This window comes from Halictus rubicundus, chromosome 4, assembly GCF_050948215.1.
Source record: "Halictus rubicundus isolate RS-2024b chromosome 4, iyHalRubi1_principal, whole genome shotgun sequence".
NCBI lineage: Eukaryota > Metazoa > Arthropoda > Insecta > Hymenoptera > Halictidae > Halictus > Halictus rubicundus.
This window is the reverse complement of record NC_135152.1, coordinates 13,335,119-13,363,030: the sequence shown is the minus strand read 5'-3', so window position 1 is coordinate 13,363,030 and position 27,912 is coordinate 13,335,119. Positions and strand designations below refer to the sequence as shown.

General features: G+C 40.6%; 6 protein-coding genes and 1 long non-coding RNA gene across 11 annotated transcripts in view; 5 read left to right on the top strand and 2 right to left on the bottom strand.

The window, feature by feature from the left end:
* Positions 1-27,912, top strand: part of LOC143353526 (uncharacterized) — a 73,811-nt gene that overhangs the window by 24,556 nt on the left and 21,343 nt on the right. The gene's annotated exons all lie outside the window — the stretch shown is intronic.
* On the bottom strand, positions 3-2,526 carry Nd-49 (NADH dehydrogenase (ubiquinone) 49 kDa subunit). 2 transcript variants are annotated; one of them, XM_076786889.1, is made up of 5 exons: positions 2,280-2,526; positions 1,960-2,209; positions 1,403-1,827; positions 849-1,320; positions 3-579 (listed from the first exon to the last, which is right to left on the bottom strand). In XM_076786889.1, exons 2-5 carry the CDS (start codon positions 2,076-2,078, stop codon positions 174-176), a joined length of 1,422 nt encoding a protein of 473 aa, XP_076643004.1. In that variant the 5' UTR covers positions 2,079-2,209; positions 2,280-2,526; the 3' UTR covers positions 3-173. The 2 variants fall into 2 exon arrangements, with proteins under 2 accessions (XP_076643004.1, XP_076643005.1); XM_076786890.1 differs by lacking the exon at positions 2,280-2,526 and having other exon boundaries at positions 1,918-2,052.
* On the bottom strand, positions 3,102-4,021 carry Rpii15 (RNA polymerase II subunit RpII15). The gene is made up of 3 exons (XM_076786124.1): positions 3,648-4,021; positions 3,509-3,582; positions 3,102-3,428 (listed from the first exon to the last, which is right to left on the bottom strand). The coding sequence occupies exons 1-3, from the start codon at positions 3,774-3,776 to the stop codon at positions 3,239-3,241; spliced, it is 393 nt and encodes a 130-aa protein (XP_076642239.1). The 5' UTR covers positions 3,777-4,021; the 3' UTR covers positions 3,102-3,238.
* LOC143353503 (uncharacterized) lies at positions 5,393-13,834 on the top strand. Of its 2 annotated transcripts, XM_076786887.1 has the most exons (5): positions 5,393-5,519; positions 6,652-7,052; positions 7,157-7,622; positions 7,764-7,904; positions 9,398-13,834. In XM_076786887.1, the coding sequence occupies exons 2-5, from the start codon at positions 6,678-6,680 to the stop codon at positions 9,457-9,459; spliced, it is 1,044 nt and encodes a 347-aa protein (XP_076643002.1). In that variant the 5' UTR covers positions 5,393-5,519; positions 6,652-6,677; the 3' UTR covers positions 9,460-13,834. The 2 variants fall into 2 exon arrangements, with proteins under 2 accessions (XP_076643002.1, XP_076643001.1); XM_076786886.1 differs by having other exon boundaries at positions 7,764-13,834.
* Positions 15,991-20,963, top strand: LOC143353519 (ankyrin repeat and SOCS box protein 16). 2 transcript variants are annotated; one of them, XM_076786921.1, is made up of 5 exons: positions 15,998-16,174; positions 16,839-17,182; positions 17,810-18,050; positions 18,120-18,363; positions 19,934-20,963. In XM_076786921.1, exons 1-5 carry the CDS (start codon positions 16,148-16,150, stop codon positions 20,485-20,487), a joined length of 1,410 nt encoding a protein of 469 aa, XP_076643036.1. In that variant the 5' UTR covers positions 15,998-16,147; the 3' UTR covers positions 20,488-20,963. The 2 variants fall into 2 exon arrangements, with proteins under 2 accessions (XP_076643035.1, XP_076643036.1); XM_076786920.1 differs by having other exon boundaries at positions 15,991-16,174; positions 17,810-18,363.
* On the top strand, positions 22,944-25,302 carry LOC143353520 (hsp70-binding protein 1). The gene is made up of 6 exons (XM_076786922.1): positions 22,944-23,247; positions 23,317-23,467; positions 23,563-23,803; positions 23,887-24,289; positions 24,370-24,607; positions 24,679-25,302. The coding sequence occupies exons 2-6, from the start codon at positions 23,424-23,426 to the stop codon at positions 24,887-24,889; spliced, it is 1,137 nt and encodes a 378-aa protein (XP_076643037.1). The 5' UTR covers positions 22,944-23,247; positions 23,317-23,423; the 3' UTR covers positions 24,890-25,302.
* Pex19 (peroxisomal biogenesis factor 19) lies at positions 25,870-27,873 on the top strand. 2 transcript variants are annotated; one of them, XM_076786924.1, is made up of 6 exons: positions 25,870-26,028; positions 26,322-26,501; positions 26,739-26,906; positions 26,961-27,124; positions 27,204-27,434; positions 27,512-27,873. In XM_076786924.1, exons 1-6 carry the CDS (start codon positions 25,968-25,970, stop codon positions 27,737-27,739), a joined length of 1,032 nt encoding a protein of 343 aa, XP_076643039.1. In that variant the 5' UTR covers positions 25,870-25,967; the 3' UTR covers positions 27,740-27,873. The 2 variants fall into 2 exon arrangements, with proteins under 2 accessions (XP_076643039.1, XP_076643038.1); XM_076786923.1 differs by having other exon boundaries at positions 26,730-26,906.

The following is a 27,912-nucleotide window of genomic DNA, read 5'->3' as shown; positions in this document are numbered from 1 at the left end:
AATTTCTAGCAGAGTAACGAAGATGATTTATTTGTTCTTCGATTCGTCTCGCCACTTCACATTTTTCTCGTTTTTCTATTTTTTCTTTTTTTCTTGAGACGATTACAAGCCGTGTTTACAGAACCCGACGATACTATGGAAACTTCGGACACTCGAAGGAATTATACCCGAAATTATCTGTCGATTTCGCCGAACACTACGTCCAAAGTACCGATAATCGCTACAATATCGGCGAGCATGCAACCCGGACCCATATGGCGCAACGCGGACAGATGAGCGAAGCCCGGAGCTTTGATCTTGCATCTGTATGGTTTACTGCTACCGTCGCTTACAAGATAAACCCCGAATTCTCCCTTCGGTGCTTCGATCGCAGTGTAGGTGGCCCCCGGAGGTACTTGAAAACCTTGCGTGTACAGCTTGAAATGATGGATCAAAGCCTCCATGCTGGTCTTCATTTCCGCTCGCCTCGGCGGGACTATTTTCGCATCGTCGACTCTTACTTCGCCCGGTGGCATCTGATTTAGACACTGATGTATAATTCGCAGAGATTGCCGCATTTCTTCGACGCGGCAAAGATACCTGTGAACAAACGATATTGACGATTCGATTACGCAAACATTCTCTACAGATTTGTACACCGGTCCCGGCGACATTGTGCGATTTTCTGTCATTCGCTTCTTCTTGCTTCGTTTCGCTTTACGGAAAAATGAAAAATACTTCGAACGTTCCGTTTCGTGCACGTAATGGCTGTAATGTAGGTAACAATCGGACCGGAGCTCGCTGGGCTCTAGGCGGTATACAATAGCGTTAATATAGAAAATCTAACGGTATACATAGAAGACCCTTACCTGTCGTAACAGTCGCCATTTGCACCAATAGGGATGTCGAAATCGACAAGATCGTACGCATCGTAAGGAGCGACTTTCCTAATATCCCATTTGATTCCCGAGCCACGCAACATTACTCCGCTACAACCAAAATCTATCGCATCCTCCGCCGATAGTACTCCAACGTCACGCGTGCGATCTATCCAAATCCTATTCGCAGTCAGCATGTCTTCGACTTCGTCCAACCGTTCGGCGTACTTCGACGCCCATTCGTATATGTCGTCCATTAAACCGAGCGGCATGTCCAAAGAAACACCGCCAGGACGAACGTAAGCGGCGTGCATTCGCGCACCGCTCACTCGCTCGTAAAACTCCATCATCTTCTCGCGCTCTTCGAACAACCAAAAGAAAGGCGTCATGGCACCAACGTCCAGCGCGTGCGTTCCAACTCCCATAATGTGATTCAAGATTCTTGTAATCTCGCCGAAAAGGGCTGAAAATATAAAGGGAATCGTGTTTGGTATCGTTGAAATAGCAATTTCTCCAAGCCATCTAATCAAATCAAAATTTCTTACTTCTGATGTACTTTGCTCGCAAGGGTACCTCGATGTTCAGCAATTTTTCTATAGCCATGGAGAAACACTGTTCGTTGCACATCATAGATACGTAGTCCAGCCGATCGAAGTAAGGTAAAGCCTGCAAGTACGTTTTGTATTCGATCAACTTTTCCGTTCCACGATGCAGAAGACCTATATGCGGATCAGCACGGGAGACATATTCGCCCCTCAACTCTAAAATCAACCGCAACACTCCGTGCGCGGCTGGATGCTGCGGTCCAAAATTGATAACCGAGTTTCTAACTTCCGCTTTCTCCATATCCTTGTCCAATGACGGTAATTCCCATTCTCCTCTGCCCGAATGATTATACAACCTATCTAACATCTGCTGGTATAACACGTCCGAGGCTGTTACTTTGTCGGCATAACTCCTTCGCTGTTCACTGAAATATTCGGTATCATTTATGTCGAAGATACACTCTATTGTAGGTTAGGTAACTATTACATAACAAGTGTCTACATCGCGCAATTACATTTGACATCTCCAAACGTGAAACTCGTTACGTTAATATCACCTTCCGATGCAGAGCGAATTTTCTGTCCTGTCGGCAGCAGCGCACACTCCTTTCACGTTCCATGCTCCAAGGAATCCTTTCCCCGGTCGCAGTACGGACATCAACGCTCTGGTGGCCATGTTGGACGATCAGAGGTTGCTACGTCCACCCGCGATCCTATATAGGTCCGTACCAGCGATACGCTGTACCTTTTTTGCACACCTTCTCGTCCTTCCTTCTTTCGTGTAATCGTTATTATGTGTTGACAACGCTACGCAAGGCAAAAGTATTCATCGACGAACTTGCACCCTAAACACCATACTTTTCTTAGATTAACTTACCTTGAACGTTTTCTCCAACTGTTGTCGATCAAAGGTCCCCGGAGTTGCAGAGGGACGGAGCTTGTTCTCAAAAGTAATTGGTTAACTTATACGCCATCGTTGCAACGTAGCTAGTAGAACGACTGCGGAAATTTATATATAGAAATATTCCGAATTTATCGTGTTAACCCACAGGAAACTTGCCAATTACGATCTAGAAGGATCGTTATAAACATATTGTACTTACATACAGATACACCTGTCACGGGACGAACGATTGTACCTATGTTTAAGTAAGGATACAAGAAGTGAATATATGTAGATGAGAATATCATCGGTATAGTACTGCACCCTAGTCTAATTTTTAGCCTGGACCAGAACCTGATCCAGGCTAAAAAGTTGATGCAGGTTCTGGTCCAGGCTAAAAAGTTGATGCAGGTTCTGTTCCAGGCTAAGAAGATGATGCAGAAAAGTGGCGACACTAAAACCCCGAGCGTGAGCACTCTCATTTCCTCTCTGTGTTTACATCAGTTTACATAGCATTGCATAGCATAGGGTGTAGATCAATCACTTATTATATGTTATATTGGAACTTTGTAATGAATATTGGAATAGCCCTATATAGTTGAGCAGGGGCACAAATCAAAGCTGGAAGAATGTATTTTATGCTGAACCGAATGCTACATAAAAATGATTAAATCTTGAAAACAAGGCAATATAGTTGATACTTTTCAAAGGAAATACCGAATGAGCGTATACTATGATAGTATATTAATATGCATTGCTGAATCATCAACATCGATGCGTTCATTTGAAATACATACCAAATACATATATTCTGACTTACACTTAATTTATTTTCATTTCATTTTTAACAGATATTTGGTTTTCATCGAATGTTTACCAAGTTGTTTAATAATATCTTATCGATAAACATATATGTACACAATTATAAAACTACCTAAAGTATTCTAATTATTTTATTCGGTCCACCTATGAGAACAATGTTGATTGGTACACACGTAATATAACCTCATTTCTTCTTCTGCACGTCTGGTCTGTGCTTGGAAAAATACAGCTTCTCTGTGATTACACTTTGGACACGGATGTTCTTCTGTTCTTGGTAAAGTAGGGTCTGATATTACATCGGCTACGATATGCGTCAGTTCACTGAAATTGCAAAGTTTCAATTGGTTCTGTTTTACAAGCTATTCGACGACATTTACATTCATCGCATTACGAACACTCACTCGATTTCGTGCATAATTTTATTCACGTAGATACAATTACTATCGGCCAGTTGCTTGAAATCACAGTTTCTGCACTACAACAAGTATCAAGAATTACAGTCTTTCTAAGGATAGAGTAATGCTTGCTTTTAATACTTACAGCATACATCAATACTTTGTTTTCTTTGTCTTCTTTTGGGTACAACATGTTATTGCATTCTTGACAAAATCGAATACCAACAAAACCTGGTCCGTCATCGTGTGTATCGTATCCAGTTATTTTTGACATATTTTATGTTTAATAATGCCTAAGAAGTTTAATGCTTACTCGAATATCACGAATACTTCAAATCAATCATTCCAGTCTGTGAAGAAACTGTATTGTACGGTACGTATCCTTAATACTGACAACGTTACTATAAAAAGGTATGCAAAACTCGCGCTGTAAATATACTTGCGAAAGGATTCTCGTAAAATACTTTCAAAACAGCAATGGCGATTTGTTTTGTCGCCTAAGTGATCTGTTATTGGCCTATTTTGTCCGGCAAGGCAGGTGTGCGTGTGCGTTCGTGGCATACACATACGCAACAATAAATTGTACAATATTCGTGTATTCACTTGACTCGTGTCAAGTCTTTGGCAAACATGTAGTGGCTTTGTTTAAACAAGATTTATTTAAAAAAAAAACAAATAAATATGTTACAAACCAACCACCGTTTTATTTCATTGGGCCAATCCGAAGGCACGCGTAAAAGTAACTAAATCTTTAGGCATATTTAATTGGTTACGAATGCTGTCCAATATTTTAATAGCAAATTCGTTTGATTTCATTCATGTTTATACGTGAATGTTCGATTATCATTGACCTTGAAGAATGATTCAAATTCAGACCAAAGATCATTCATAGTTGTGAGAAACAAATTGACGAAGTGCGAGATGAAAAGAATTTTAACATTGTTTGATTGACTCGTTCAAGTTATATAAATACGAACATCGGACATACGGATGATACACAGAAAAGGATGTGCAGCATACGTGTGTATGCACACGAAACCTATTATGCTAGTTCAACTTTGGGACAGATGAAATCAGGAAAATATATATTATGGCAGCGCGTCTCGTCACGTGATGGACTTGTCATTGGATCATTTTTTATCGCCAAGAAGGATACCGACGATAACCAATTGAAATTCGTATAAGTTTGATTTTGTTTACGAAATCAATTGTCTACTTTTCTTTTTACAAATATATCGATACCGTATCACGTCTCTGAAAAAGTCAGTGATTCTGTTCTGGTTTGCTCTGTCAGCCTCTATTATTTAGTTGGGCTGATCGCATTTTAGTTTGACTCTATAGTCAAACTCTATAGTTTGGCGCGTTTTCATGAAACAAGTTGAATTCGTGCCTGTAGAAATTCGTCGAACATTTCCCGATTACTTCAAACATATTTCATGGAAATATCGGTGAAATATTAGATTAGTAATTGGCTCTTGGGATTGTTAGTAAAATCTCAAGGATCGTCCGTATAAATTTGATAGACGGGAGAAGTTTCTATTGTTGTTGCTACAGCTATTTAATAGTCGAGGCTTCTGAGATTTTTCAAAGGTTCGATGGCAGCGCTGTCGATTTTGCGTAATATTTCGAAAATGGAGAAATTTATATCTGTATAGTACGCGACACGCGATTATACCACGCGATACCACGCGTCACACGCACATACACACATACAGGCGAGGCGTGAAGCGCGCGATCTCACTTGCACGCAGTTACATGTGTGCGCGCGCGTACGTGTAGGCATGTATATACGGTAGAACAGTTTTGATACGCGTCGGGAGTTTAACGTTCGTAAGAGTTTTCAGGAAAGACAAGAGGTGCGCTAGTGTTCCACTAAGCTACCCCCAGCCTTACTACCCCCACCCTTCTGTTCGAGCTCCCCTAGCTAGTGCAAATCTCGGCGGATGAATGTTTTCTTAAGGGATTCTTCCCGAAAGCGACGCGAAAATCTGAGAGGAGTCGACAAAGCTGAAAATTCGTGAGTGAAACCATTTATTCGAAAATTCGTTCTATTTTTTTGTTTCCGGGGTCCTGAAGTTTGTAGAATTCGGATACGTAAACTAAGAAGAAAGACTAAACTTGTGTTCAAGGCGTTCCTGGGGGGTGATGGCACTCACGCCGACAGCGTCTCCCACAAAGATTTCACCATTTTTCTATGTGGAACGAAATTTTACATTTCTCCATGTATATCGTACATTTTTTGGTTAACCTGTCGGCTAGTACGCTTTGAACACGTGATTACGATAAACGCCGCGTAACTGCAGTTTGTGTTTGAACTTTTTTTTTCCAAAGAATTTGCTTAAACATTATCAACGACCGATTTGTTTTGTTACATCTTTTCTCGGAGATGATGCTACGAATTTCTATTCGAGTTATTCTCACGTGAATATTTCTCTTTGTAACCACATTCTGTTTCATTATATTACCGATTTCTGTATTTCATTCAGGTAGTTATTTTGCAGTTCACAAGTATGATTAATCGTTCGTGAATTCGAGAGTATACACTGTAATCGTCAAATTATTTTAGCCATCTTATATGCCATTCTAACGAAGTAGTTATATATTTTGTTAATCAAATTCTGTATTTTTCATTAACTGCTCCAATTTTCCTTTGTTACATCCGTTCGTTTCCATTGTCTTCGTTTTTATTCTGCCGTTTGGTCGTTTTTATCAAAATCTATACTTATTCTGGATTATTAGCATTAGGTTCACTCGTAGCAGATGTACGCTCAATATTAATCTTTCGTTTAGAGTACAGTCGTATTGTTGTACGAGTAAAATATTTTGGGATACGGCGTTCATCATTGACAAAGCACCTAAAGTAAATGAGACACGAAATCATAAAATCATGGATAGAAGATCAAAATTAACTATAGTTCGCGTTATATTCGACATACAAATACATTATTCGACAGAGATAGTTTGTTTGTATCTTTAATCCTAGCATTTGCTCGTGTTAAATATCCCCGAAGAAATGTTAACGAAACGATATCTGAAATTCATTTTATATACCGTACTTGAATTATAACGAACACCGTAAATGACTATTAGAAAAAACTATAGTTTCGACATTGCAAAAATATAATTAAACTACTTGTTAATATTGACAGGAAGATTGTTCTAAGAAGGTACCATAATGGAGAGTGGAAGTATCTTGAATACCCCAGGTAATTACCCTGGCGGGGATCATCAGCAGTTTTGCGTTTCCTGGAATTCTCATCAGTCGAATATGCACAGTGCGTTTCCTAAATTGTTAAGTTCAGAGCAATTTGTCGATGTCACTTTGGCTTGTGACGGAGGTTCGATAAAGTGTCACAAAGTGGTATTGTCAGCCTGTAGCGATTATTTGGAACGTTTACTGCTAGAAATACCATGCACCCATCCTATAATCTTTTTGAGAGACATGAGAATGTGGGAACTTCAAGCTTTGGTGGAGTTTATGTATCGTGGAGAAGTATACGTGGAGCGACAGCAGCTAGCAAAGTTAATGCAGGCTGCTGAAGTATTACAGGTAATAAGTATAAGATTTTTCTTTCTATTTCGACGAAAGATGTCTAAGGTATTTGGAAGGCGTGCATCACGGATTCGATCTGACGATAACATATTTCGCTCTAGATTCGTGGTTTATCCACCCAAGGAAACGATAACACTTTAAGTGAAACTAATTCTCAACAATGCGACTCGAATACTCCATCGGCTGCTGCATCGACGACCTCACAGCAGGATGCATCCAATTTCAAACTGGAGGAACCTCAATCGGACGACGGAGCTTCGAACACTAATTTTCTCGAGGCTGTGTCGGTCGCTGCACCCAGTACAGCAAACGCGCCATCGCACACTAGCACTCCGGTGTCGCAAAATCCAAATTCCTCGAATTTTATGAACATGGAGCACAGCGAAGCACTACAACATTTGGAAAAAGCACTGAGTGCTTGCGAAGCGACTCTCACCGAGACCCAGGGAATGGTAAAGATGGAACCGGATGAGCAATTTACTCAGCAACAGGATGTAAAGCCATACTCCATTAGTATGGTACCGAGCAGTAATTGTAATCCTAGTAGCCCATTTCCAGCGATCGAAGGTGAGAAACCAATGTACTTTGTCACACTTTTAAACAAACAAAGCCATTTAAAGAAATCTAGTGAGAGAGGGAGAATTGGGAAGGGGAAGGAAAGAAAGCACAGGATCACAGGTGTTTAATTTTTGCGTGCTTTACTTGCAGGTTACCAGAGACGACAAAGACGTTCAGAGGAAGAATTGAAACAAGCTTCGGACATGGTGGCACGCGGTATGACGTTTCAAGTTGCTTCGGAAAAATATAAGATTCCGATAAGTACAATTCGCTTCTACATGGTACGAAAAGGTATATTGCAAAGGCGAAAACGCGGTCGTGGTTCAAGTAATCTTGGCATGAACAGTCAGCCAGGAAGTCCGGCGAGTCCGCCGTATCATATGATGAATTATCGTTTGCCAGAGAGCCTAAACTCCAGCCTACCGTAGTGCTATACGAGAAGTAGCGAGTTTTTAGACTTGAGTTGAATCGAACAAATTTTTTATTGCCGTATCGGAGCTGTTCCAGACTGTCATTTTTCCCATGTTTATCGACTCACACTGAGTTATCCGTTTTTTCACTCGATCATTCACGACTACAGCGGTCACGCATGTCCATTGCGAATGCGTTTTCGCCGACTAATTAACTATTTCTCCATACATTTATTGCATTTACAGAGAAGATAGTAATTTAATAGAGAGTAATTGACAATGTGTACGTATCGTACACGATAGATATGATCTTAGTCTAGAACAGCTCGACTCCGTGTACATAAGCAGCACCATACGCGAGCTTTCGGACGCAGCATCTAGACAAAAGGAACAAAAAGATAACGAAGTAACGGAAAGAAGCAAAGCGAAAGAGACTTGTCGTGTCGGGTGTTTTTTTTTTTCTTTCGAGGTTCTCCGAGTTTTCGATAATTTTTCCGATCAAACGAATTTAGTTGGCGACGACGTTTGATTCGATCGTTCGAGATTCGTTTTGTTCGTTCTCCTTGCTTTGTCGCGAAGCTAACAGAAGTCTGATTGATGTGACAAGTGTCGATGCGGCGCTCGAAGGCCACTCGTACGGTTCAGTTTTGGGCCGTGTTCCGTTCTTCTACTTAGTGACACATACACCTTGCGTACATGGATAGCGTAAGAGGTATTTTTTTGAGTCCTATACACAGATTGCTACAACAGATTTACATAACACGGTTCATAGAAAAAGATTGAACGCGTCACGCGAACCATATTTTTACGATCGCTCGAAAAAATCTTTTTGATAATACGTATCCGTAGGGTAGATTCTTTTTTATTACGTATTTATATACATAGAAATACACACGCACTGACATACACCACGTAACATGGACACGCATCCATATGCGCGCACATGCCGTTACATACACAAACACACACACACATATACAGCCACACAAATAGACAAACGAATACAGACACGCGCGCAAACACATCGGCAACATACGTATGGATTGCGTTGGTTGTGTTTAGAGTCAACCGGTGGTTACACAGTTCATTGTTAATAGGATATTACAAACTCGTCAACTTTTCTCGAGATATTTGTTTTTCGTTTAATTTGACGCGAAATCAAGCAAGGCGACGGGAAAGAAAAGAGGGTGGGGGGGAGTAGAGGTTTATGATTGAAAAAGGCTTGTTATAATATTACGGCGAGATCGTAGGCTTTGTCCATGAACGAATTTTAGTCACTACGTTCAAGACTGGTCACACACGGCTGATTCCCAACAAACGTCGAGTCTTATTATATACTGAAAATCTGAATTGATTACACTGATATTTTTGTAGGAACCTTGTCGTGGTACGAGTCTTCTTTCTGCCTTGATACAAGTGCTCGCGCTCCAATCTAATTCACCCATGTATATATCATTCGTGTATCAACGTAGGATCGTGCATACGTATATACATACATGCGTATGGACGAGGGCGTGCACGCATTCACGCAATCGCGCGCACACACGCATTCGTGCACGCAAGCAGGCAGGCAGGTACCCATATACACACAAGCCTTAACACGAACACCTACATACAGTAACACACGCATCGATATTGGTACGCAGGACGAAAAGCAATATATATATATATGTGTGTGTGTGTGTGTGCGTGTGTATGTGTGTGAGAGTGGTTGCGTGCGCGGGCGCGCATGTATATATGAATATACAAATGTATCTAACCACATGCCACGTGGACGCGTGTTATATGAATATGTATATATCGGTGATTGGATGCTGGTACTCAATACTGAAAAAAAAAAAAGTTGGTACTTGTTCAAAAAGTTTACGGTTCAGCTTCTTCGAAGACGTCTCTGGAAAAAACGAACGATCACGACGTACTTGACGTAAATGCTTTTTACATGCTAGTGTACAATAAAACTTATAATCGATCGTCAAAATTTACCAGTTTTCATGAAAGCGACCAAACACGGCTTTTTCGATCGTTTTGTGAATCCTGGATTTGCCTTTTCGAAAGATTATATGACTAGATATCGAGATCCACGGCGCGCAATTCGCAGCAAGCAACCGTGCGCCGTATATACATTATATACGTGTACATATGTACTGCTCGCAAGTATATCGAGACGCATTTGCGTGTACGTGCATACATACATGTATACGTAGATTCGTGCAGACATGTATGTATGTATGTATGTATGTATATACGTATGTACGCGTATATACATTCTCGCGTACACACGTTGGAAGAACAAAACATATACAATACGATGCCTTGTCACTGATTCGCGTTTTTGCCAAGGATCATGTTCCTGATTCGTTACGATAGTGATTAAGGGCAGCTTGGAACGTGCGCCTAGCAACAAACACGGACGATTGATAGGCATTTCCCCCGAGTACATGTATACAAACATGCGTACACACACACACGTGCGCGCGCGCGCTCGAGGGCAAGTACGCAAACATAAAATTACGCACGCGCACCCATCCACTCGCAAACACGCGAATAAACACACACAGACACACACGTACATATATACATCGATCACAAAGGACATACAACACGTCGACACAAATGTAACGTAATCGTACAGTGTATTGCCTTTGTTAAATAGCATTCGGATAAAGCCATATTTTTCCATGCAATGCAATAATCCAGCAAAATAAATTACCGTAATTGTGAAACAGCCTAAAATAGGGAAGAGTGCCAGATAAAACAAAACAAAAAAGTGAATGAATAGGAGAAAACAGAAGAGGAAGAAGGAGGGAAAGGAAAGAAAAGAGAAAGGAAGAGGGGCAGAAGTGAAAGCGTGCGAGAAGAAAAGAAAGGGGAGAAGAGAAGATAAGATGCGTAGGGCGCAGGGAGGAGAAGAATGAAAAAGAAAAGGAAGGGGTGGAAAAAGAAAAAGAATGAGGAGAAGAATAATGGGCGTGATCGATGTAAAACGATTTCCTACCACTTAGAACATATTTGCCTTTTATTCTGGCCTCGTGATAAATCCTTACTTTATTTGTACTCGACAATATACTGGATACCGTGCGAAGGAACGACTAAATTAGGTTAGGAAACTTGATGAACCAATGATTTCATCGCGGTACGCTGCGAATCATAAAATTTCACTTCGTTCGCGTGAATCGTTGCGAATCCGGGATTTTTTTTTTCGTCGGTCGCGTCCCCCGTGAGCAGGACGCCTGATTTTCCATTCGTTTCCTACATTTACTTCTTCTTCCCCCTCTGCTTCCCTTTTTGCTTCATCTTCTGCTCCACCCCCTCGATCGGTGGGGTGTATCCGTGGTTGTTCCTCCGCCTTTGTCTTTTCTGGGTTGATCCTAATCCCTGCTTCTTCGACGCTCTTCCTTATTTTCCTTGTCTCGTGTTTTGTTGCCGAGATCGCGAATCAACTCTCTACCAGAGAAATGTATTGGGAGAGAGAAAGAGAGAGAGAGAGAGAGATAAACGAAAGATAGATAAAATCGAGGGTTTTGAAAGCGTTCCGAGTTTCTAGTTGCGGTCCAATCAGGATCAAATAACGAGCAAGCAAACGAGATCGAGAACAAGCGACGAGGTAGCGTTTTTATCATTGTACAGCATTGTTGCTTAACAAGTTCGTATCGCGTGAATCATCGTTCAAAAAGTTCCAGTTGACAAAGGTTTTATACAGATCTATTAAAAACCAGTATTTCAAACCAATGAAGAATAATTAGTTTTCTAATAATAACAGTACATTTTACGTGAACTTAGAAACAGTGCTTAAGTCAGTAATGCTCAGCGTATGTAACAAATATTTTTAGTGGAAATCCGTGTCATACTCACGTGAATTATAATGCCCTTAAAATATGTAACTAAACTAAACTAAACTAAATTAAACTAAAATAAACTAAACTAAACTAAACTAAAGTAAAATAAAGTAAAATTAAACTAAACTAAACAACAATCAAAGAAGCATGGACGATACTTGACGACTATTATTAATATAGACGTTTTCTTAGGAATACATAGATCGTAGCCATTTTGAGGCAGTTTATGTTATATTTAATTATTATGTTAGGTTATCGCTTCGGACTACTCTTTTAAGGCGGTATTATTATTTGTAGATAGAATTTGCGATTATACTTACTGCGATGATCGGCCGATGATCAACTATAATTAAGATTTCTTTTTACAGTTACCGAGATCAATGTCCTGCGAACGACAAGGAACGCGATCGATCGGTCTTTCGTTTCTCCACTCTGCGACGTGGTTTTTCTTTGTATTTTCTTACTTTTTTTCGAATAGTTTTTCTCTTCCGGTCGATATACCAATATACACATGCGCGTACATGCACATGTACACGTACACGTACACGGGAATGAAAGAATTTTTGACTCGAAGGTGTCCGAGTAGTAGTCCCGCTCGGTTTTCAATTACAGCGAGCAACGCTGGCTTCTTTGAGACGTTGTACCAATTTGTAATCGATCGGTCGATCGGTTCCTTGTTCGAATCAGAATCGTGAAGAACGTTCTATAGATATTTTTTGACGAAATCACAAACCTGTAAACAACAAAAAAAAAGTCCAATTTTCTAAACGTAGGTTCCTTAAGACTAATGAGAATTCGGCGTAACCGTTGCGACGGGTTGCGGCGGGTACGTAGGATTTGCGCATCCACGCGTCCACGCGTATACGCATACATAGTGCGTAGCATCGCGTCGAGCGAATCTTGTCTTTCAACTATGACGAAACTATGACGAATCGGTGTACCGAATCCTCTTGGTTTCTTTTCGAACGGAGCGCGGACGGTACCGTTCGACGCGATGCTCGTCGATACTGCGTACACGCGTTTACGCGTTGCCGTTGTTGTTGCCGTTACCGTTGCCGTTGCAAGTAGACGGATAAATTAGCGATTAGCGACAAAACATAGGTAAATGATAAATCGTGCGCCGCCTCGCGTGCCACCGTGTGTCGCGTATGCGCGTCCATCACGATCACACAGTCGCTGACAATGAAAACCAGCCGTATCATCGTTCAAAAAACAAAAGAGAGAGAGAGAGAGAGAAGGGAAGGAAAATTGATAAAGCATCGATTCGCGTTTCTGTTACCGTTTCCCCGTTTCTTTCTCTTGTTCTTATTCTGGTTCTTTCGACCATTTTGTTTTAGCGCGCGATCCGAAAGAAAAGACACAGAAAAAAAGAAAAAACAAGGAGACGCAGGACAAAACAGAATAGAATAGAGGAATTAGAGAGTAGAGTAAAATAGAATAGAAGAGAACAAAAGAAAACAGACCAAACCAGGCCAGAGGATGTAGAGAAAGAGGAAATGGACGATGCGGCGATCGTTTCAGAGATTACCGATCCGATTTCGAGAGAATGCTTAAGATCGTACAGTGTTGTATCCAGAATGTCGACCGATTTTCTTGAGCGAGATCATTCGGTAAACAAACGTCATAGCAACAGTAATATGCGTTCGGAGTTTCGAATTGCAACATACATGCACTTCTGTACAGAGAATTTTTCGTAGGTTGCGACGATTTTCATGAAAAACTCAGCACTTGTCGGCTTCGTGAAATTAAAGTATTGTTGTTTCATTTACGTATAAGCTGTACGTTAAGGAAAAAAAATTGCTTATAATTTTAGGGTCGTGTAACGTGTGTTAGCGAAGCATGCTTCTAAGTAGAAAGATAGGACAATGCTATAACAATAATTATTATAATTAAAGTGAGTTAAGAGTATAAGGCATTTAATAAGTGCAAAGTATTTCTTAATAAAAGTACTTCCAAAAACGAAAACTTCTGCCAGTTCTTTCGAAAGCCCGATCCCTTTTCGAAAATGGAAATTTTTTTTTGTTTTTATATAAATGAGTGGTGGGGATGTTTTAAGAACATTCCAAAGGAAGTAAATCCGAAAAAAACAATTTTTATCCCCCGTTCTTAAAAAAAAAATTAAGAACGTGAAATTGTTTCCTTTCGCATAATTTTCCCAATATTCAAGTGCAATTTAAAAGAAAACTATTAGAAATAGCTGAATTGGGCTTAGACAACACGAAAGCTTACATCTTCTAGGATTTAAAACGATGTTAAAATAAGTAATTGTTACTACATTTCAAAAATTATAGTTTTTTCAAGTGACCACAAGTTTTTTGCCGAAATTTGACCTATAAACGTGCACATCTCAGCCGGAACCTAATAGAACCTTGCACCGACTATACTGTGATAAACTACGATTAGTTGACCAAACAATGCAAAAAAACAACAACAAATCTACCAGAAATTACAGATTTACTTCAGGAATATTAATGCAGAAGAACAGGTATATTAATTCCACTTATTCTATAATTCCTTTAAAACCTGTGTAATTAATAAACACCGTGTAAACTCAAATTGATTTTTGTTGCAATTTGAAGCTATAAATGTTACCTTTTGACCTATTAACCCTTTGCACTCGGCACTATTTTCTAAAACTAAAGTTTTCTTCCGCCTTACAATATTTTCATTTTATTCATACAAAACTGATCTGATTTTTACATATAATATTTAAATGTTTAGTACACTATTAAATACGAATTTTGTAATGTAACAAATATTTTGCAATATTTTTTGTAATTTCTTTGAAATAATGCCACCAACAATTTCTAGTGATGCTCCAGAGTCACCACTCGAGTGCAAAGGGTTAAATTTCATTCAATTATCTCTAATGGTTTAGAAGTTATTATTTTAGAGCGGCAAAATGGCATTTTCGCCCTCTGTGCGCCGCACAGTGGGCAATTTGGACGAAATCGGATTCAAAAACAAAGAACTTTCGATAGAAATGAGGTAGAACGATGAAATTTTTTTTAAATTAAAGCTGAAACTTTGTAGAATATGGGGAAAATAGGGAGATTATTACCATCCAATCATTTCAACGAAAAAATGATTTCATTGGTTTTTGTCGCAAAAATCTATTTTTTGCAAAATCCTGAGGTCGTAGACAAATTTTGAGACCAGATTTGAAATCAGCGTGAAAAAATCTATGGGAAATGATGTATAGCATGTTCAAAAAAAATGTTTTCCGCGCGTGGTATTGGAAAAACCACAATTTTCTTGAAATCGTGCAAGTTTAACGAATTTTCTCAAGGTTAAAAACCGTTCGTACCATAATCTCCCTATTTTTCCCATATTCTACAAAGTTTCAGCTTTAATTTAAAAAAAATTTCATCGCTCTACCTCATTTCTATCGAAAGTTCTTTCATTTTGAATCCGATTTCGTCCGAATTGCCCACTGTGCGCCGATCGTCCGGCGCGTCGCGCGTTCTTTAGTCGACCGGTTAATCAGATTTTCGGTTATCGGATGAAACGCGGCACGCACCGACCGCAACTCGCTGCGACGCCTGCGTCCGTTTGGCGTAAATAAGCGTTCCGCGAAAACAGCACGGAATTATTCGTCTTTGTGACGTCCGCGCGCCGGTGTATCTGCGTATTTCGCGAGTGTATCGTTGTGTTCCGCTCTGATGGAAATAATACGTTCGTATTCATGTACGCGCATGTAAGGACGCCGACTGGATTCTTCGTCGGAATAAGTTTGCGGAGGGAAGAATGACGAACCGACGCGACGTCTCGTTTTCAACCAATTTCCAGAGGACATTCGATGATCAGCGATCACGAACATCGCCTGATCGAGGAGCGTGCTCGCGCACACGTGGCAGTGATCCTTGTTCAGATGTCCGATCGTTTCGCGTTGATCTCGCGAGAGATCGTCGCAAACTGGTTGCACCGTTGCGTCGCAATCGTCGCGTCCCCGATTGCCAAAGAAATTGCAAGAGGGAAGCCGAGTGTTTCGAACACAAGAATATCTCGGATCGCTCGAGAAAATGAGATTTTTTCGAGAAAATCGAGATCGGAGACGAGAACGATGTTCCCGATCGAGGGAAGAATCGGGACTCGAGACAAGAGCAAAAGCACTCGCCGCGAAAGCTTCTGCGAAGCGAAAATTGCGCAGTTGTCGCGAGCGAACGAGTCGGTGCGCACACTCCCGCGCGTTCCCTTTGTGTTATTTTCGGGCGGAATCGCCGTTTGAAGCTTTAAATAGGACCGACTTTCCGACCGAGAAGACAGTTTGTAACACAACCGGTTCTATATGGTGGAGCACCGAAGATTATTTACCGTGAGTAAACAACGTTCGGCGGTGGAACGGTGTTCGCGTCGCGAAACGTCAACTGTCGTTCGGATCATGTAACAGTCCCAACATCCGGGCCCATCTCGTGCTTTCCTCCAAAGTTCCGATCGAGTCGAATCGAATCGAAGCAAATCGTCCAAACTTTCCTTTTTTCAAAAAGGAAGCCTCGCGTCGGCGACGAGTCCGAGTCGAATGTAAAATGCAACGAATATCTCGACGATCTGCAATACGAATCGAGTAGGCTAGATCGAGGTGTCGTTGGTAGACAAAAGACGGGTTACGAACTCGACGAATACGTACGCATACGTGGAGACGTATCCGCTGTCTCGCGTTTCGGTGTTCAGAGGATAAAATGGTTGCGAGAGACGCGAGACTTTTCGCAACCGATTCGGTTCGCGGTTCCGTTATCATCGCTAAATTTGTGTCGGTCCCTTGGCAGAGGTTCGATCGAGCTCGTACAGCGACTCGAGTCGAGTCGAGTCGATTCGCTTCGATTCGAGACGCGCGGCGCTGAGAAACGGTGCGGCAACCTTTCCGTTTTTAACGATGATCGAGACGGACGTAGGAACGAGGAAGGTGACGGCCCGGGACCGAGACAGGGGTCGTTAAAATGTTTCTTCTGGTTTTTCGTTTTCGGTCACGACGTCCTTAGATGCCTACCGAATGCATCGCGAGTCCGTTGCAACGGGAACTAGCCGACTCGATAATACGGTTGAAGCCGCTCGACGAGATTCGTATTCTGCTGGCATGCGGCGCGAAGGCGAACGAAGCTGTCACTCAGGGTCTGAGGCCGTTGCATTACGCGGTGTGGCAAAAGTACATGGAAGCGGTTAAATTGTTGTTGGTGCGGGGCGCGGACATCGACGCGACCGACGAATGCGGCTATTCGGCGTTGCATCTTGCCGCCGAGCATGGCTACGTGGATCTGGTCAAGCTGTTGCTCGACCACAGTGCCAAAGTCGACCACCGACCGGACACTGAAGAGCTTTTCCCCAGGTACGATCTACCCTCCGATCATTTACGATCTCCTCCCTTCGTCTGGCTTGGCGTTGCTTACTCAATCAACGATTTGTCTGCCATTTTCTATCTTCTCGACGAAGAGGGGAACCATCGACGTTCTTCTCCTTCGCTTCGCCTCCATCGATGATCGATTGGCATTGAAAACGCGCCAACAATTTCTCGATCCAGCTTAGTGTTCGAGTCCGCGTCCACGGATGCTTCTTTGTATCGCTTACTTCCGCGTAATTGTATCTGATTGTCCAGCTCTGTTGCCCGTTCGTTTGCCCCTTTTGTTGCTACGCGTACTGTGCGTGCCGTACAAGAAGTCTCGCGAAAGGAATGCAAGGCTGATTGGTCACGCCTCTAGCTGTTCTATTGGCTAGAGCGGTCGCAGATACTGTGTAGCGTGTGACGTCAAAGCCTAAGCATTGGACTACTGGAGCGTGATCGGTGGGGATAGGCGGAGCGAGCGAGTGCCCCCCTTTGCCCTTTGACTTCTTGCGAGGCACGAACAGTACATGTTGTTTGTATTCGTTGGTGAAAGGGGAAAGAGAAGAACGCGTCGCGTCGGGTCGTTAGAAAAGAAATAGACGACGCGTGAAAGAATGTCGATCAACGATGCAGGACAACAATGTGCGACGAACCGCTGCGCCTCGCCCTGAAGAATCGTCACGTCGACGTGGCGAGGATTCTGCTGGAAGCTGGCGCGAATCCGAACAAACGGTACTTCTTCGGTTCGGAAATCAATTTGGTTTCGCCGTTGGACCTGCAATGCATGGAATTGTTGCTTGCTTTCGGGGCTCAACCGAACACGAGAGATCGCGCGGGACTCACGCCGTTGATGAAAGCTTCGAGATTGCCTCAGGTAACGTGGCCTGTCGCTGTACGCAGCTGTTTGCTATCGTATCTGATCCGAGAACGTTCTCGCCAGCAGGGCATAGCTTCCGTGCTGCTTCTGCTGAGTTACGGTGCGGACGTGAACTCGATGGCGGACGCGAGGCACGACTACCGGACCGTTCTGCACTACGCGATCCTCGGCGGAGATCCATCGGTGATCGATCTGCTCTTGAAGCAAGGCGCTAGACTAGATCTCGGGCCAGAATATCAAAAGCCTACTGCTCTCGACTTGGCCATCCTGAAAGGGGATCCCTCTATCGTTCGGATGCTGTTGCGTTCGGGTGAGTTGATTCGTTGGTGTCAGCGTTGGGTCACCGTCACCGAACGAGACTCGGCCGACTCGAAGACCCAACGCTGGATGCGACGCACAGTAGTCCCAAAGCCGGAAAACGTGGCCAAAACCTAAAATATGAACTTTCAGCTAGGTAAGTTTTGGGGTTGGTTACTCTAAGAGTGTTTCTAAGTGGGGGTAAACAGGAAAAAGGTCGTTTTTTTATACCTTACCAACAGTCACAGTCCCAACTTCGAGTTCATTAGACCGTACCTTTTTAAGCTTGTGTAGCACATTGCGAATTTTAGGTGCACAGTGTACAAATTGTCTTGAAACGTTTCGATTTTCATTGTGCATTATGGATGCTGTTCGTGGAGGTAAGTTGCGTAGTTTTTAGTGCCAAATGTTTATTGTTAACTGATAACTGTGTATGCAAAGAGAGAGTAAAAGTGCAGGCATAAATTTTTAAGATGTAGAGTAAAAGTTGCAAGTCTCACACGGTCTATCGCTAAAACTTGTTGGAGCTTCTACTACATAGTATTATCTTGCAATTCTAAAAAAAATTAGCTGCCCCTCGGTGCCTCTGTGGTCGTAGCACTGTTTTTTGTAACGCAGAATAGGTATTTTATGTGCTTTCCTTGCATTTCTTGTCAAACTGTGAGAGATATGCACTGTCTTTCTGTAAAATTTAAACAGATTTTCAATAGAATGTCAATTTTTCATAAAGAATCATATAACCGAAATTTTTTTATATTTTTCAAACATGAACGCTGTTTTCATACCGGCTGTTCATTTTGAAAACTTTCCAGCCGAATATCTCGAAAAGTATGAAAGATATTAAAAAAGTGTGAAACACGTGTCGAAGGCAGTATCAGTTTTTTATTTGGGTGGCGTTTTCAAGGTCATTTGAAGGTCAACTTTGTTTTTTCAAGTGGAAACCTATATTTTTGATTATGGGATCTTATTGTACGTGAAAAGACCAGCAATTCTTCAATTCTTTCTTCTTTGGGAACTATGAAGTGCGAATAGAATACCTACTTTATACAATACAAAGGGTAGAGTTTGCTGTCCGGAGAATCAGTCTTTCCCCTCGTTCAGGTCAATATGATCCAGCGAGAGGGAAGGTAGAGGGGTGTTCAGGTAATCCCTGACTAATACACAAATATGCTTTGCTTTTACTTTCACTCTTTGATCAGCGACCCCAAAAACGGCCTAACACCAATTTTCAAGCAGAACCAATAATTTTTTAATGTATATGTCCGCCATTTTGTTTTTTCTAATTTCAAGTTCAGATTCGTGATCAGCGACCCCAAAAACGGCCTAACACCAATTTTCAAGCAGAACCAATAATTTTTTAATGTATATGTCCGCCATGTTGGATCCGCCATTTTGTTTTTTCTAATTTCAAGTTCAGATTCGTGATCAGCGACCCCAAAAACGGCCTAATACCAATTTTCAAGCAGAACCAATAATTTTCTAATAAGTTTTGATCACGTTTTGGCGATTTGGGACCACTGTGCGACGCGATACAGATTTTATTTACACGTATTTTATTCGAGCGTCGAATTCGTCGGATTTAGGTGCCGACGTGAACGCGACTTCGCCGATCATCGGTTCGCCGCTTCACGTCGCTTGCGCGGACAACATTCCAAATAGGCTGGAGATTCTGTCGATGTTGTTGGAGCGAGGCGCTGACCCGAACCTGGTGATACGCAGCGACGAAGGGCCCGCGTTACGTCCGGTTCTAGCCGAGTACGTAGCTTCGAACGAGAACGCGTCGGTCGAAGTGGTGGCTCTCTTGCTCAAGTACGGTGCGCGGGTCGTGATCAAGACGCAATTCCGCGACCCCCACGGCATACTGAATTCCCTTCAGAATACAGCGAACAAACCGCGATTGCTGAAAGTGTTGCTGGAAGCGGCGGAAAGCTTCGATCCTTGCATGATACGGAGATCGAGCAGTCTGACGGACGCGCAGAGAGCGATCGTGATGGAGGCGGCCGGAACGCCATTGCCGCTGACCCATCAGGCTAGGTTGATAGTCCGAAGGTTGTGCGGCACCAACTTGCCAAAAATCGTTCACAAACTTCAGCTACCGCAGTTGCTCCATCGCTACCTCCTCTACGACTTCCATTAAAGATCTGTCGAAGATTTGCCACTCGAGCGGAATAGCCGCTCTCGAAGCTGATTTCCAGCTTCCGAACAACTCGACGAAAGACGAGGAGATAGGAGAGAGGGTACGGAACCAGACTCCGGCCCCGAGTGTCTCTTTTCGATTTTGGCTTGAAAACCTGCCACCGTGTCTCGAAATCTACAAAGAAATCCGAGCGTTAAACGGAAACTGACGTTTAACTGACTCGATCGCGTTACCGTCCATGTTTTTACTCGTTTACCGCGATCATGCGAGTGCTCATCGACAATGCTTTTGTACCTATACACACCATCCATCCAACGGATTCATCGTTACACCTAACGCTATCGGTACATGTACTCACGGGTACATATTTACCCATTCGCTTATACAACGACACGAACACCTCTATGGAATCCGTATACAACCGTGTTGACGGTCGAAACACAATAAATGGAGAATTACGCGTCGAATCGAAACGATCGAATTCGTACAAACAATGTTTTTCCTTCCACAATTTCTATTTTTTATCACTTTATCAAACTCGAGCGCGGAGCTTACGATGCAACGATGACAGGTTGCTCGGGTACACGCCACGTGCGTACACATAGTACACACGGCATAGTACTCTTGGCTGAACACGTCGAGACATTCTCTGGATTATCTGGACGATTCGGTGTGCGACCAAAATACTCGATAGTACGTGTACGAGTATAAAATATCAAGCTCTGTGGTTGGTTCATCCTGCCACAACGAAATTACTTGCGACGAGCTGACGTCATTCTAATGACAAATATTTCTGTGGAAGAGATCTCGAGTATAGACGACCACGTACGCGTTTCCATCTTCGTCTCAATTTGCAACAACGAGTTCGAGTAGTTTCATTCGGTCGGGTAAGTATCGAACTCACAGTTGCTTTGCGCCCTGCACAAACTTATTGTTAGCAACGAACGCCACTGTCCCTGTTTTTTTTTCGTTTCGGTCAACCATCGACGTTGTTTTCAACACGAAAGTATTTTAACGTATTTCGCAATCTGTATAGTATAGATACGTACAGACACGCGGTAGTCGACATAGTTGTCCAACCCACTCGAACTATCTAAGAGTCACGAGGTGGAAGCGGTTACACACAGCGGAGTGACCAAACTCTTTGATCTCGATTAATCTATATGCATATGTATGTATACAATAGCATAGCCTGACAATAGTTTCAAATTGCAAACCACTTACCAGAAGGCGCGCTATCCCAGTTTGGATTCGAATTCTCAATTCTAAATCTCAATAGGGAAGCAGCGCGAGCTGTTTTTTGCCATTTTCACCATACGATGTGATGGAAATTCCGGCAAGAATTATTTCTTCCGTTCAGGTATTTGTACAGCGCCGATTCAAAAACCTTCTGTTTTGATTAGAAAAGCTTTCGGCCTAATTTGGCCCATAAGCAACCATATTTAAAGTTACGTACAAAAACGTGAGCGGCCGATAGTGCTGCTGCTCGTGGTGAAATCTCCAAGCTTCTAACCAATTAAATCCGACGTCTAACGTTTAATTATGCAAAAGGGAAGCGCGCTTTTTTCGTTTGTTTATAGAAATCGTTGACGATTCAAGCACTTGCGACAAATTGTTATAACATTTATTTTAATTCGCTTTCGTGTGGAGTCCGCTACTGTCCCTATACATTGTACTTACAACATGTCAAAGAATAGAAATACAACTTCGCCAACTCCCGATGCCACATCTAGGTTTATAACTAGGTTAGTTCGATTCATCCGTCACTATGTTGGTTAGTTTTATGTGCAACAGCTGGTAAGCCTAACTTTTAAGTTTTCGCAGAGAGGTAAAAGGAAATTACGTCTCTGGTTTTCGTGTCATTTTCCAAAAAAAAAACGTCTCGGATAGAATTTGAAATCGGAGAGGAAATGAGAGTGCTCACTGACTTTCATCAGAAAAATATTTACAATTTATTAGTCGTATCTTCGTACCATATTAATAAATTATTACAAAAATTTGAATGAAAAGCGGTAAGAAGATTCGTAAATCCTCCGGGAATGTAACCGCCTACTGCCGCCTATAGCTTGCGTCTCTCTGTCGGTAACGTTTGGCTAACAGTTTCAGCGTTTTACCGCTACGTTGAATGGCACTGTACAGACATTTGAATGAAGCGCGGGAATATTTAAAATATAATATGGAAGACATCAATGTTGAATAGACACGCAATTTCGTGAACTGAATATTACCAAAAAAACATTTTTATCGCGTCTCGCATGAAAATAACAATCTGCCGTTGGACTCGACATTAAGGTTATATGCCTTAGACGCGATTATAAATAAAGCTTTTTAAGAAAATATATAATGAACTAATATGGAAGTTTTACGGAAAATTCGAGAACTACTTACGGCTTACATGTCCATGTAAATACATCGCAGAATACTTGATTTACAGATGTCGTTTTCGTAACACTGTACCCACGCAAATATACAGTGTGTGTATGTACCATGTAAGTATGTATTTATACTTACCGAAGTACTTACTACTCTTCTATGTACACCTACGTATATAGATCAACGTGACATCACCTTGGCCCTACGCCCTACGCTAGGGAATTCTTCGAACACTTGCGCTGAAAAACAATAAAATAAGCGCGGTAACATCGATCGATGTAAATTTCTCACGTTTTATTTTTGACTTTGCTTATCGTGGGAGTCAGTTAGTGCAGTGTTGATCAGTGTCTATCGCGCTACACTTCCATTGCCTAAACGGGTACATATGTAAGTATGTAGATATACTTACGTACATTTGTACATTACAACCTCTAATAACAAACCTTCATTCGAGAGGCAACAAAATCGTCTGAAAAAGTAGCAGTGATTACAGAATATATTTCATAATGTGTCTTTTTTGTAACATCAAAAGAACATCTATTTGAGAACGATATACTTGATTGATGGGTGCAGCGCATGCGACGAAGGTTACAAAAAAGATAGAGAAGTATGAGAGATCACTTTATTTCACTACTTATCGTACTAATAATTACCGTTACCTACGATCATCCCTCTGTTAACTAATTTCAAAAACTATTTAAGATCTCAGTGTTCGAACATGGAAGAAAAAGCAGCAGCTAAATCTAACGCGAGTAGCAGAGCGAGACCATTATCTATCCAAGGGCCTCCAAACGTAAACAATGCCGAATCAGAAACGCTAAATGTAATGGCGAATCAACCTAGACAACCGAGAAATTTACAAGGAATGTTGAGATATGCCATGGAAGCAGCTAATTCTGAAGATCCTAGCAGGAATACTCGATTAAATCCAATGGATGAAGAAGTAGATATCATAGTTATGAATACGTTGAGCATGTTCGCATACTCTCGATGATTCACTTAACTATAATTCTCATATATTTACAGAGACAACAATTTTTAATGGAAGCGCTTTCTTCCTTGTCGTGTAATGTTATAGAAGAATTGCAGAAAGGTATTAAAATATTGTCTAATGTAGTCGAACTATGTCCAGACGATGATACCTCGCAACAAGAAACTGCCTTGGAAAGAATAGCAGATTTTGTAGATAATATGGATATCGCAAACGACTTCTATAAAATTGGAGGTTTCTCGATTTTCGGTCCATGTTTAAACTCTCCGCATGGCAACATCAGATGGAGAACAGCGGATGTGATAGCGACATTAACTCAGAATAATCCTTTTTGCCAAGAGAAATTTCTAGAAACTGGTCTGTTCCCTGTATTGCTGAACATGGTAGATTCAGATACTGTGGAGACAGCCAGAATCAAAGCTTTGTACGCTATATCTTGTAAGTATGGACCTCATTTATTCAAACACGAATTACACTTCTTTATAGACTATGTGAAAAAATAAATTGTAAAAATTTAGGTATAGTTCGTGAACAATCGATGTCTCTCAAGTATATGGAAACGCACGATGGATATTCTGTACTTTTAAGAGCTATGCAAAGTCCAGTGAAAAAGCTACAGATTAAATCTGCTTTCCTTTTATGCTCTCTTTGCAACAAGGAGCACACAAACGATTTGAAACTCATGCTAGTTAATATGGGTTTCATCGAACAAGCAACTGGATTATTAATCACCAATGAATTACTTCCAGAAATTCGGTATTATCGCGTTTCTATTTCACTTTGTTTATCTAATTTCGTAGACTAAAATGTAGCATTTGTTGTTTCAGAGATCAGCTGTTGAATATTCTTGATGCTTTGACCAATAATAATTTTCTCCCAGCCTTAAATGAATGTAGGCGCCCGGAACTTCGTTTACAATCCACATTAGAACGTTATATAAAAGATTTACAACAAGAGGAGAGCGTAGATCAATTGGATATATGTTATCGGTTATTGAACAAAGTTTTCCCTGAAAGCGATGCAAGTCAGGAAAGATAATTTTAATAATATTGACAAACTAATTTGTGCGTCTATTGAGCTTGCACCGAGTGTAAGAGAAATAATGATTGTCGTTTCTATGGGTGAATCTATACCTTTGGATCGATAGAAATTTGTAGACGAAACATGCAGCAAAATCGTTTACAACAAAGAAAATAGTTGTTGACAACTTTTTTTTACATGAATATGCTGCAACAAATAATTATCAAGCTATAAATTGGTAAAGTTTTTGCAGAATGTCCACCAAGCCAGAGGTGTAAATTCACCCTTAGAAGCGATGATCATTACTTTTCTTATTCCCTGTACGTTATCGAATAATGTTGTTAATAAATAAAAACCAACTATATTTTACATATATTATTGTAATTACTGTGAACAGAATTTTTCATTCAATAAAAAAATTTATTTCCGAAGGGCCTGTACTATAAATATATTGAGAAACTAAATACTTGTGAAATAGCTATATATGCGTATATGCATATACTTCATATAAATATTGTATTTCAAAGTTTGAATTCGGTTTAATGAAACTTATAAAAACTATTTTAAGAAAATATACGAACACTATCCTGGTGTTATCAATTAAATATATGTTGTTTCTAACACATTGTTATGAATTTGTGCCACCAGAACTTGTCGACAAATTCCGTCCCATTTGTTTTCGCATTACGCTCGGAATTTATCGGCGGCAAGTTATGGTGGCAAATTCATAGCAAATTCTGCTCCAAGCAACCTTTTTCTCGCAAAATACAATTACAAACGATCAAAATTTGCACGAAGCAGTTTTGGCTATTTAGTTATAGTTATACATAGTTGCCTATAAGCAACTATAATACCACAAATTTTTTCGAAAAGATTTAAAGAATGACTGTGTATGATTCGAAACACTGTTATTGAAATTTATTAATTACTGAACTCATCAAAAGTACACGAGTTTATTTGTGTTAGTTCACCTACATAAAGTGTATTTATAATATGTATATATATACGTATATGGTGATAAACGTACAACCGTTTTGATACGTATGCCTTTATGCTATAATTTTCAAGTTGTCATCGTATTCGAAAAACGGTAAATATGGCTGACGAGAAACTTGTAAATCCAGTAGAAGATCAAGAATTAAATGATTTATTAGACAGTAAGTAGTTTGTTCGTTTACCAAAGTATAACTAAATAAATGTACCGCAAGAGTTTCATAACCTAAAATAAGGAATTATATGTATTTTTATTTCTGCCAGAATAAATATATGTATTTTTATTTCTATCGATACGCTTAGCAAAATAAGTTAACATGACTTCTTTCTTAAGAATCTTAATATAAAAGGAATTAAACGATTTCTCATTTTCATAAAAGAATTTAGAAATTTTGAAAATAATTTTTTTGTTATGTAATCCATACAAGTTTTGTTTCTCGTTACAATTGTATCATAGGTGCTCTGGAAGATTTCAACAAAGAACAAAAAGTAAATGAAACAGTCGAAAAGAAGGAGTCCTTGGCAGTTGCAACAAATGAAGAGAACTTTGAAACGTTAGAAGATGCTTGGACCGCGAATATTATCGAAGGAGCTGTCGATCAGTTTAAGGAGAATCTACAGAACTTCATTAAGAATGGTAAAGATTTTTTTAAATTTTGGAAAGGGTGTTAGAAGACCAATTATTTCTTCTTGTTTCGCATGATTTCATTAGTCACCTGCAAAGTAATTTCTTTGTTAAATGGTCCATACAAATTTTTATAAAATGACCGAACAAAATTAGGATATTGCTTGAATTATATGTTACATATTTATGATAAAAAAGAACATTTGTTTGTAATGAACATATGTAATTGTAATGTTATAGGTGCACTAGAAGATTTGGACAAACAAAAAGTAGGTAAAGTAGAAGAGAAAAGGAAACCTTCAGCACCTGGAGCAGACGAGGATACTTTCGAAACGATAGACAATGCTTGGAGCACGAACGTCATCGAAGAAGCTGCTGATAAATTTGAAGAGAATTTACAGAATTTAATTAAGAATGGTAAAGATTTGTGAAATTTTCAAAAAGGATATTACTTTAATATTTCTCTGTTAGGAGCAGACAGCGAATTGGGTGCTTCTTTTAAAAAAATGGCACAAACGCTTGCAAGCGTAGTGTCGGAAGATGGTAACACCGATAAAGACGGTGGAAGTACAGACTTTGAAACTGTTATTGCTCAAGCACTGAACAATTTATCTGCAACATCCGAAACACTGCAGGTAGCTGTTTAGAACGTGGCCATTCGTTTAATTAAATCTGTTTTATGCTGACAAGAAATCTCTTCCAAAAATATTGTAGAACGAAGCTGATATTTCTGAAATGCTTGGCCAAGCATCTTTAGACGATGGACCTGGTGGTATTCTACCAATCATGCAAGGAATGCTGCAACACTTGCTGTCTAAAGAAATTTTGTACCCATCGCTGAAAGAATTAGTAGATAAATACCCAGAATGGTTAGAAGGAAAGAAGACATCGATATCACCCAACGATCTACAGAGATTCAATAAACAATTAGAGTTAATGAGACAGGTACGTAGTGAAAATATAGAAAATGCGATGAAATACTATTATCGAGTATCGTTTCATGTATCTCATAAACTATGTAGGTGTGTTGCGAACTGGAGAAGGAAAAAGATGAAGATACGAAAGAAACAAAAAAGAAACGTTTCGAAACGGTGATATCGCTGATGCAAGAAGTACAAGGATACGGACAGTTACCCGAAGAACTTGTAGGTGAACAAACCATGCCTTTTCAAGTCGATGCCGAAGGGGACCCTATTATTCCAGCGTTCCTTCGCGGAATGGATTCGTCCCAAAATTGTCAATTAATGTAAACCAGACGTCAGAATGATTTCACAGAAAGGAAAAATCTAGGGGCTTGTAACACGACGATATTTTAAGCGTGTACATTCTAATTGTACGTATATCCGGCAAACGGTCATCTATTTAATGAAAAGTAAGGACTCATGTCTGTAAATAAATCGGGACACGCGTAAGCGTGTCTGTA

Coding starts and splice junctions, on each gene's coding strand:
- Nd-49 (XM_076786889.1), bottom strand. CDS start 2,078: ATGGCCACCAGAGCGTTGATGTCCGTACTGCGACCGGGGAAAGGATTC. Junction 1,828..1,959: donor AATTCGCTCTGCATCGGAAG/GTGATATTAACG, acceptor CGAATATTTCAG/TGAACAGCGAAGGAGTTATG. Junction 1,321..1,402: donor GCGAGCAAAGTACATCAGAA/GTAAGAAATTTT, acceptor TTATATTTTCAG/CCCTTTTCGGCGAGATTACA.
- Rpii15 (XM_076786124.1), bottom strand. CDS start 3,776: ATGTCAAAAATAACTGGATACGATACACACGATGACGGACCAGGTTTT. Junction 3,583..3,647: donor ACAAAGTATTGATGTATGCT/GTAAGTATTAAA, acceptor TACTTGTTGTAG/TGCAGAAACTGTGATTTCAA. Junction 3,429..3,508: donor AAAATTATGCACGAAATCGA/GTGAGTGTTCGT, acceptor TTGCAATTTCAG/TGAACTGACGCATATCGTAG.
- LOC143353503 (XM_076786886.1), top strand. CDS start 6,678: ATGGAGAGTGGAAGTATCTTGAATACCCCAGGTAATTACCCTGGCGGG. Junction 7,053..7,156: donor AGGCTGCTGAAGTATTACAG/GTAATAAGTATA, acceptor ATTTCGCTCTAG/ATTCGTGGTTTATCCACCCA. Junction 7,623..7,763: donor CCCATTTCCAGCGATCGAAG/GTGAGAAACCAA, acceptor CTTTACTTGCAG/GTTACCAGAGACGACAAAGA.
- LOC143353519 (XM_076786920.1), top strand. CDS start 16,148: ATGGTGGAGCACCGAAGATTATTTACC. Junction 16,175..16,838: donor AGCACCGAAGATTATTTACC/GTGAGTAAACAA, acceptor CGACGTCCTTAG/ATGCCTACCGAATGCATCGC. Junction 18,364..19,933: donor TCGGATGCTGTTGCGTTCGG/GTGAGTTGATTC, acceptor CGTCGGATTTAG/GTGCCGACGTGAACGCGACT.
- LOC143353520 (XM_076786922.1), top strand. CDS start 23,424: ATGGGTGCAGCGCATGCGACGAAGGTTACAAAAAAGATAGAGAA. Junction 23,468..23,562: donor GTTACAAAAAAGATAGAGAA/GTATGAGAGATC, acceptor AAACTATTTAAG/ATCTCAGTGTTCGAACATGG. Junction 24,608..24,678: donor GAATTACTTCCAGAAATTCG/GTATTATCGCGT, acceptor TTGTTGTTTCAG/AGATCAGCTGTTGAATATTC.
- Pex19 (XM_076786923.1), top strand. CDS start 25,968: ATGGCTGACGAGAAACTTGTAAATCCAGTAGAAGATCAAGAATTAAAT. Junction 26,502..26,729: donor ACAGAACTTCATTAAGAATG/GTAAAGATTTTT, acceptor GTAATGTTATAG/GTGCACTAGAAGATTTGGAC. Junction 26,907..26,960: donor ACAGAATTTAATTAAGAATG/GTAAAGATTTGT, acceptor TTTCTCTGTTAG/GAGCAGACAGCGAATTGGGT.